This window comes from Leiobunum rupestre, chromosome 10 (assembly GCF_980474605.1).
Source record: "Leiobunum rupestre chromosome 10, qqLeiRupe1.1.hap1, whole genome shotgun sequence".
In the NCBI taxonomy this organism is placed as follows: domain Eukaryota; kingdom Metazoa; phylum Arthropoda; class Arachnida; order Opiliones; family Sclerosomatidae; genus Leiobunum; species Leiobunum rupestre.
Window position 1 is genome coordinate 38677971 of NC_143393.1, and position 8238 is coordinate 38686208.

At 34.6% G+C, this 8238-nt stretch overlaps 2 protein-coding genes across 9 annotated transcripts; one reads left to right on the plus strand and one right to left on the minus strand.

Annotated features, from left to right (window-relative positions):
- Positions 1 to 104: 104 nt before the first annotated feature.
- Positions 105 to 4447, minus strand: Acp32CD (Accessory gland protein 32CD). 5 transcript variants are annotated; one of them, XM_090161187.1, is made up of 7 exons: positions 4279 to 4446; positions 3214 to 3311; positions 3058 to 3147; positions 2610 to 2993; positions 2134 to 2304; positions 1587 to 1925; positions 105 to 747 (listed from the first exon to the last, which is right to left on the minus strand). In XM_090161187.1, exons 1-7 carry the CDS (start codon positions 4346 to 4348, stop codon positions 739 to 741), a joined length of 1161 nt encoding a protein of 386 aa, XP_090017313.1. In that variant the 5' UTR covers positions 4349 to 4446; the 3' UTR covers positions 105 to 738. The 5 variants fall into 5 exon arrangements, with proteins under 5 accessions (XP_090017313.1, XP_090017311.1, XP_090017312.1 ...); XM_090161185.1 differs by lacking the exon at positions 105 to 747 and adding an exon at positions 792 to 1107 and having other exon boundaries at positions 2134 to 2292; positions 4279 to 4447; XM_090161186.1 differs by lacking the exon at positions 105 to 747 and adding an exon at positions 792 to 1086.
- A 346-nt stretch (positions 4448 to 4793) lies between these two features.
- Positions 4794 to 7814, plus strand: eEF5 (eukaryotic translation elongation factor 5). Of its 4 annotated transcripts, none has more exons than XM_090161189.1 (5): positions 4794 to 4972; positions 5591 to 5783; positions 5850 to 5954; positions 6023 to 6160; positions 6236 to 7814. In XM_090161189.1, the coding sequence occupies exons 2-5, from the start codon at positions 5619 to 5621 to the stop codon at positions 6293 to 6295; spliced, it is 468 nt and encodes a 155-aa protein (XP_090017315.1). In that variant the 5' UTR covers positions 4794 to 4972; positions 5591 to 5618; the 3' UTR covers positions 6296 to 7814. The 4 variants fall into 4 exon arrangements, with proteins under 4 accessions (XP_090017315.1, XP_090017316.1, XP_090017317.1 ...); XM_090161190.1 differs by having other exon boundaries at positions 4953 to 5090; XM_090161191.1 differs by lacking the exon at positions 4794 to 4972 and adding an exon at positions 5294 to 5312.
- Positions 7815 to 8238: the final 424 nt, after the last annotated feature.

Below are 8238 nucleotides of genomic sequence, written 5' to 3' on the forward strand. Positions count from 1 at the left end.
CCCGAATCAAAATCGTGGCTACACCACTGGACATCTCCCCCCCCCACTCGCAACATGCCCATTAATTTTTGAAACAATATTTAATCACACAAATAAATGACACATTTTGCTGTTCATAATTTTATTGCAAATGCACATGCTTTTTTAGAAATGTTTTCGAAATAGCTGTACAAATTACATGCCACCTGTTCAAAATAATATTTTTTCTTTCTTTTCAATATACTGCAAAATAAACTCTTTCTTCCAGTTCATTTACGGAAGTTGTATCATTTTTGTTGAAGAAATAAATTACTTCATAGAAACCAATATATAAACTTTTTTTCCTGTTTTTTGTATTTAATATTAAAGTTTTTTGTATTATTTTCCCTTTAATGTTATTGGCAACAACGGTTGGTGGCAGCCTTGTAACTATTCTCATTTTACTAATGGGGAGATATTTTCAGCTTTCATATTATTACGATATTATCGGAGCAACCAAATTTTGTTCCCCTAAATTTTGGTTTTTAATGATATTTTATTTAATAAAGATGGTGATCCGCGAAAAAATTGATGATATTTTTGGCGGAGTTGTTTTTACGATGTTACAAAATGTTTTCTTAATATTTTTTATGTAAATGTGCTGATTATTTTAGATATTACCATTAGCACATTAATTATTATACTCTTCAAAGGTGGATTTTTTGTATTATTTACTGTTCAGATAACGTCTTTCCAAATAACATGTGCATCACATTCGTATTATTGTCGCTTTGAAAAAACATGCACTCTTTAGTTGACAAAAAGATAATATGCCTTATTTCATTTAATTTTGTATGTATGGTATTTTTGTATCTTATTTATAATTCTTGGTGTTAGGACAATTATTTCATGACAAAACACACCCTGATTCTACTCTGAACCCTATAGAGAAAAAGATGTTTTTTTTTTATTTTTTTTTGTGGTTTTTGTTTCAATCGCGGGTTAAAGAAAACTCGTAAATTGGTAGCGAATAGAAACAAAAAAACGTGTTTCTCAGGCAGATACAGTCGCTTCAGCTGGACTGGGATCAGCAGCGGAGCCACCACTGTTTTCTTTCGGAGCTGCAGACTGATAGTCAAGCATAGAATTCTTTAAATGTTCGTAACACAAAACAATACGTGTTAAATCATAAGCAATTAACTTTTTAAGGGTCCAGCTTTTTTACTTAAATACTAATGGTGAATTGTAAAATATTTGGGAGAAAAACCTCGCAAAGTGTAATGAAAGCTTTTTTTTCAGTTCATTTAGACCGAAAAAATAACTAAAAATTATATTTACAAATTTTATCAGGTCACAAATTTTAGTAAAAATATTTTAAGCCGCAAATATATTTAAAAAACAAAAAACGGGTGACAGGTCCACAAAACAAAATGATACATTTTTTCCATAGCAAAATTTTGAGTTAAAAATTAAACGGTAAAAAAAACTTAAGTTTTGAAATTATAAAAGCTTGTTTCACGGGTTTTTCTTCTGGTTCTTAAAGGCGATAAGTTCTAACATGTTTTTTTTTGGGTTTTCTACAGCCTAAAAAATTCTTAAAATATAACCCAAGCAGTGAATCAATTTACCGTTTTCTCCTTATCCTGCTGAACATTATCAGGAGCATCTGCATCTCCACCTCCCGATTTAGACTCCGACTTGGTGCTACCGGAACCTCCACCTGATCCCTCTGAAGCCTTAGCGCTGCTGGAGCTTTTACTCTCCTTCTCATGACTGTTTCCGCCTGAATCACAGCCTCCAGTGTCCTGGTTGCCATCGGCATTGGGCTCAGTAGAACTATCCGCATTACGTGGTCGGGGTGGTCCGCGACGACGTCGTCTTGGGCGGGGTCTGTATGGTGGTCTTCTACGAGAACCTTGTCCTCTGGGCGGCTGGTCTGGTGACCCCCCATCTTCATTATCGTTTTCCTGAATAAAATCACGAGACACCATAAAACATTAATTTTTTTTCCCAACAATGCAAAAAATGGTAGCGGAGTTAACTTTTGGTTAAGAAAATTAGTTCAAATAATCAAAACAAAGAGTTGCAAGTAAGTTAAAATAAAAAAAATTAAATTTTGCCTATTCCACTTTACGTTCGGTTTGCCTCGAAATGGCTTCCATTGAAAAAACTTGCCTTGTTATCTCCTTCAACACCACTTTGACTTCCTTCAGTATCACTACGTGGACGCCTGTGTCTGGGGTGAAAATAGCGGCGGTAAAACCGCCTGGGTTGGCGCCGTTGCCCATAGCCGCCTTGAGAGCGCTCTCCTCCTCCCTCTTGATCTTCTCTAGCCTGCGATTCGCTCTATTTTTTAACATACTCGTCAAAACTCAAAAGGCTATGGATAAAAGCTAGCTAAACTCTCTCCATAATGGAATGGTGATAGACCGATTCTCCATTTAGGCTGCATTTTACCCAAAATGAAAGGGATTTCTTTCTGTAAACTTCAAATGGGATAAACTAGGCTACATGTTATTGTTTAAAATAACAAACAATTTAACACCATTCCAGTTAGAAGTTAGTTAACAGCACCAATTTGACTAACACATCCTCTGATTAGTATAATCATGCACGTGTTAAATCTAGCTAGGACGCAAAATATAACTTACATCTTGAGCATCATTATCCCCACCAGAATTTCGAGGGGGTCCTCTGGGTCGACGATAAAATCTACGATAGTTTGTTCTTTGACCAGGTCCAGGTCCCGGTCTTCTTCTCATGGGTCTTCCACCTCCTCTTTGGGGACCGGATCCAGTATCTCCTCCACTACCAGTCCCTCCTCCTCCGCTATTATCCGCTTGATCATCATCATCTCCTTCACGATCTTGTCCATCATCTTCGTCATAATCTCTTCTGTTGTAATCCTGGCGTACACTACCACCACGTCTTCGTCTAGGAAACCAACGGCCACGGAATCTACGTCGGTCAGCTGCATAAGGACTACCCTTTACAGCTGTCCCATTAGGTCCCGTGACATTCGCAGCTTCATTACCCTTTTAAAAGTACTCATTATAAGTACTTTTTTAAATTTTATATTTTTTTTTGACAGAAATGTACCTTCTCGCCAACCACCACGTCAAATTCAACCACTTCACCATCGCCAACACTTCTAACTACTTTGTTTGGGTTGTTTTTTGTGATTGCAGTCTGCAGAATTTAAATTTATTAGAAATGATATAAATTTTTTAAACTTAAGTTCTCAGCCGAGCTAACCTGATGTACAAAGATGTCATCTTTGGTGTCATTTCTGTTGATAAATCCATATCCATTTTTTACGTTAAACCATTTTACTGTTCCAGATACTCTTGATGCTAAAATAAATCATAAGTGTATAAATTTGAATTCCAGATTTTTGAATAATTCCTTTCATTTTTAATTACTCAATTTTAAATTCTACAACGGTTTTGATAAAAAATAAATAAGGAATAGCTTGGCTAAATGTAATAATAATAATGTCATGTACTAAGAATTAGTCATTGGGGCTTTCCCTAATTCACAATGGTTAAAAATTACAAATGGGCAACATTACAGTGTCATATGAAAATTAGGGATTTGAAACCAAGTGTGGATTTCCCACGTTAACTTTTTTATACTGGCAATATCCTTGAACAAGGCTGTAAACCTTTGTGCATAGGCTTGTTATAATGTGTTAAGATATTACTGCCTGTGATAAGAATTTTGAGAAAAACACCACCTGTGCAGTTTTTGGGCAAATTCTGAAATTATTAAATTAACGGTATATTAACATTTAAGTTAACACTTGGCCATCCCAAAAAGACATAATAGATTTTCTCAAACTTCTAATAAATTGAATTTAATAATAATTGGTAAAAGTTTAGGTTTCATAATTAGTTTCTTTTTCTTACAAAGGCTTAGGATAAAGAAATTTTTGGAAAGAAAAAAGATAAGGCTAAATTTATCATAGGCGTCATGCGGGAAAGTAAGAGAATGGAGTTTCGCGCCGCTCATTTTCAAGGGTGCGTAATTTATAAAGAATTAGGCTTAGCTTTTCAAACTTCAATAAAATTTGCTTAATAGTGGCTATTTTAATTTGCAAGCATAGTTCGCGATTTAAGTTGAAAATTTAACCGCAGCACGAAATTGCTCGTTTGAATCGATCTACATTGCTTTCTTTATCTAACAAATAAAATTTTCAACAATTTTATGTGCCTTGGTCAATCCACGAGCGTGTGCATTATTTGAGGAGCGATTCGAGGCCTAAGCCTAACTCTCAACTTTTCAAATGTTGATAGAATATTGCTTTTAATTTCTATTTACCAAGCATGGATTTTGCCGCTGGTTCTGTTGTAGCTGATGTTTCAAGACTTTCTTTTTCCGTTTCAGCCATTTTATTGATGGTTAATTTGGCTGTCCCCACAACCTTTCACCGTCCTTACTCTTCTTTGCTGATGTTCTCCGTTCTCTACACTTTTTTGTCTTTCTTACGTTCTATATGGAGGGCCTCCCCCTCCCTGATAAAAAATTCTTTTGATAAAAAATAAAATAAAAACCTCGCGCAAAGCCGGTATCTCGATTTCTATTGGCTAAAATTAGGCGCCCATGCACGGAAACAATTTCTATTGGTTAAAAGGACACTTTGTCTATGATCAAGAGGTTCGTTTTAAAAAAATATCGCCTTTATTCAGTATTTTCGGATTTAAACTAAAGAGCAAAAACACTATAATATAGCTAAACTGAAAAACTTTTATTTGTATTTCATAGCTCATCAACGTGTGTGATATAAATAAATGTGAAATTCAAGGCGTCGGCTTTTAGCGCAAAGTACGCTCTGTAGGCGATCCCCGGGACGGTTCTATTCTTTGGGAAATGAGTCAATTTGAGGCACCCCTCTAGGGAAGAATTGATATATCCTCTTTTCAACGTGGTGGTGACGTCAGAGCCGAATTAACGCGTGCGCAGTTACAGTTCGCGGCTAGCGCTCCCCAGCCAAGCTCGGATTCGTAGTCACGTTGTAAGTAAAATCAGTGCTGATATTTGATATTTATATAGCTTTATAATTCGCTCGAGACGCGTAAACTACCCTCAAACGTCTCGTTTTTAACTATTAAATATTCTAGATTAGGTTTTCCGTAAGTATTTGTTTATGTTTTAACGCACCATCGGGGATAAATCTGAAATGAACCGCGTGGAGGATAATGCGGGATCCCGCCATGACATTACCGCCATGTTGCGGTAGTCTTTGATAAAAACCTCTTTTTTTACTGCGAAAGTATTTTTCAATTTTCTTTCAAAAACTCACGTAGCTCTCTTTGTTAGTTATCTCTTTCGTTTCTCATTTTAAACGTATATCAGTAAGTGTAGCGTTTTGCTCGTACACTTTTAATTTCCACTGGAATTTGTCCCTAAATTCTCACGAGTGTTCAAAAGAAGGCCTAACTTTGGGCCTATCTAAAACCTGTTAGAAAAATCGGCACTCAAACAGATTCAAACTAGTATTTAAGGAGGAACTTAAACACGTGTGTCATATTCCTTAAACCCGCTTCCATATGATCGTATTCCTTTTGCTATATATAGTCATATTAGCCTTGTGTAAGAAATTGTTTAAGAGTTTTTTTAAATTTGTATTTAGAGATCTGTCTCCCTGAGATAACACAAACATGGATGGAGATGATGATTATGTTGAAGCTAGCGCGGGAGCTTCCTCAACTTATCCAATTCAGTGCTCGGCTCTTAGAAAAAATGGTTTTGTTATGTTGAAAAATCGTCCCTGTCGAATTATGGAAATGAGCACCTCCAAGACTGGAAAACACGGTCATGCCAAGGTATACACATTTTAAGTTGAAGTGTAGACTCCTTAAAACTACAAAAACAAGCTTTTTTCTTCATAGGTTCATCTAGTTGGTTTAGACATATTTACTAATAAAAAATATGAAGATTTGTGTCCTTCAACTCACAATATTGATGTACCCAATGTCACCCGTAATGATTTCCAGGTTCGTGTGAATAAACAGGGACTACCCCAAAGAATAAAATATAAAAGAATGTTCTTAATGCGTTTCAGCTCATAGACATAAGTGATGATGGCTTTGCAACACTCATGAATGACAAAGGCGACACTAGGGACGATCTTAGAATTCCAGAAGGAGAGCTGGGTACAAAAATACGTGAAGAATTTGTTAAGGAAGATATAACTGTTATTGTGAGTGTTTTACTGACACCGCTTGTTAAATAACTTAAATAATTGATTAAATGGGGCTTGGCATAATTTTTTCAGGTAACTGTCATGGCCGCTGTTGGAGAAGAAGCAATTATAGCTTGCAAAAACACAAATTAAATCAACCAAAATTCAGCAAACAAACAGCACGAGTCAAAATAGGGAGGGAAGCCTATAAAGGGGAAAAGAGGGCCTAGTTCTAAAATAAAATTGTTTTGGTTTTTTGGATTATAAAAAAAATAAAAAATGCCAAGGCTTGGTGTGAATAATGGCATGCGAGACTGCTGAACTGATTTTGTGCGCAACTTAATTTTAAAATGGAGAAAAAGTTTATACTGGTGGTCATATGGTTTATATTTTAACCCTTAGACATAAGTTATATGCCCCTAGTACTGTTTTTCTTTTACGGACGGTGGTAAAAAATCTCGTATTTTCTTCTTGGAAAATTTATTATTTAGAATATTTAACTTTGGTAATTAATGAAAAGTAAAAAAAAACACCCTCGATAACAACTATGTAAACGTAACTATATGTTCCCCTTTATTCTATGCTCCCTTCTTAAAAAAAAAGCTCTACCTGGATTTATCCTACGTGTAAACTAAATTGGTTTTCTCGCTGCTCCGTTTTCTTGAAAGCCGGTATTGCCAATACCTATTACAAACTATAAAGCTTTTCGTATAAATAAAAATGTAACATATAAAAACCTTTCCGGTATATGCTGGGTATGGTTACGAATGGATGAAGGAATTCTTTGTTTAAAGTTTAATTTTTTAATATTGTTTTTGTTTTTCTTAATCATTTTAAGTTTTTTCCAAGATGTAAGCAACATTCTTTTGCTTTCGGTAATCTGTCACCCTCCCCCCCTTCTTGACTTTAGAATCGTCATCTAAGCTTTGTCAAAATTAATATTTAAAGAAATCTAAAAAAGGGATAGTCGGGTAATCTAGCTTTTAAAATATAACTGAATCTGAATAAATTTACGTTTTGACCAAGTGGCAAACCATTTAAAATTCTGACATACAATGCCTTAATTATTTTTGGCCAAATTAATTTTTTTTTAATTCATCTATTTTTAGATGGATTTAGTCCTATTTTGAATTAAAAAAAATACAATTTGTAAGAGTTATTTTTTAATCGGTAATGTTTAAAAAATACTATTAAGTATTTAAAAACACTGGTTTGCAATGTTATATTTTAGGTAGAATTTTTTTGTATCAAATAGTTTGTAATAAAGGTGCTGTTAAAGTATTTTCTTTAACGCTAAAACAGTTTTATGGTATTAAATATAAAAGTTATAAGTTTATCATAATAGTAATACTTGGCTTTTGACAAAAAGAAACGCGGTGGCGAAAAATACCAATTATTTTGACAATGAAATTTTTATACTCAATAAGATATTTTTAAGTTTTTTAAGTGAAATTTCTAACAATAAAGCTTGAAGGAAAAAGTCCCATACCCCTTTCTTCGAAGATGTAAAAAGTATTATATTTCAGGCAGTTTAAATTGTTGCTATCACAAGTGTAATTATGAAAAAGGTGAAAAAAAAATGTGAGACTTAAGAACCGTCAATTGACCACTGTTTGGCTTTGTAAAAATGTTTTGGTAAAAAAATCTAAATTAAAAAAAACTTCGAAGTGAATAGTTTTCCCATGCTTTTAGTAGAGCTCTTTGAGATTGAATATCTTGCCGGAAAGATATTTCATTTTAGTAATCTTAATTCTTGATGTTGCAGTCTATAGAGTAGTATCACCTCGTAGCTTTGGCCATGGCCGCCATTTTGGGCGCGTTTTTTTCTCTATAGGAAAAAGCATGGGTGACGTTGCGTGATATAGCACTGACACTACTCTATTAATTTTGTGGTATAAATTCAACATTCGTTCTTATGAAGGGGGCAGGGGTTCACCCAAAATGAACAACTTTCAAATGACCGATTTCAAAATAACGTTTTTGCGCGTGACAGTACCTTTACATTGTTAGGTACAGTATGCACATTTACGTACTTTTGTACCCTAACATGGCGGCGTATTTTCGCGCGCAAAAATTTTAAGATCCACCGATAGTAT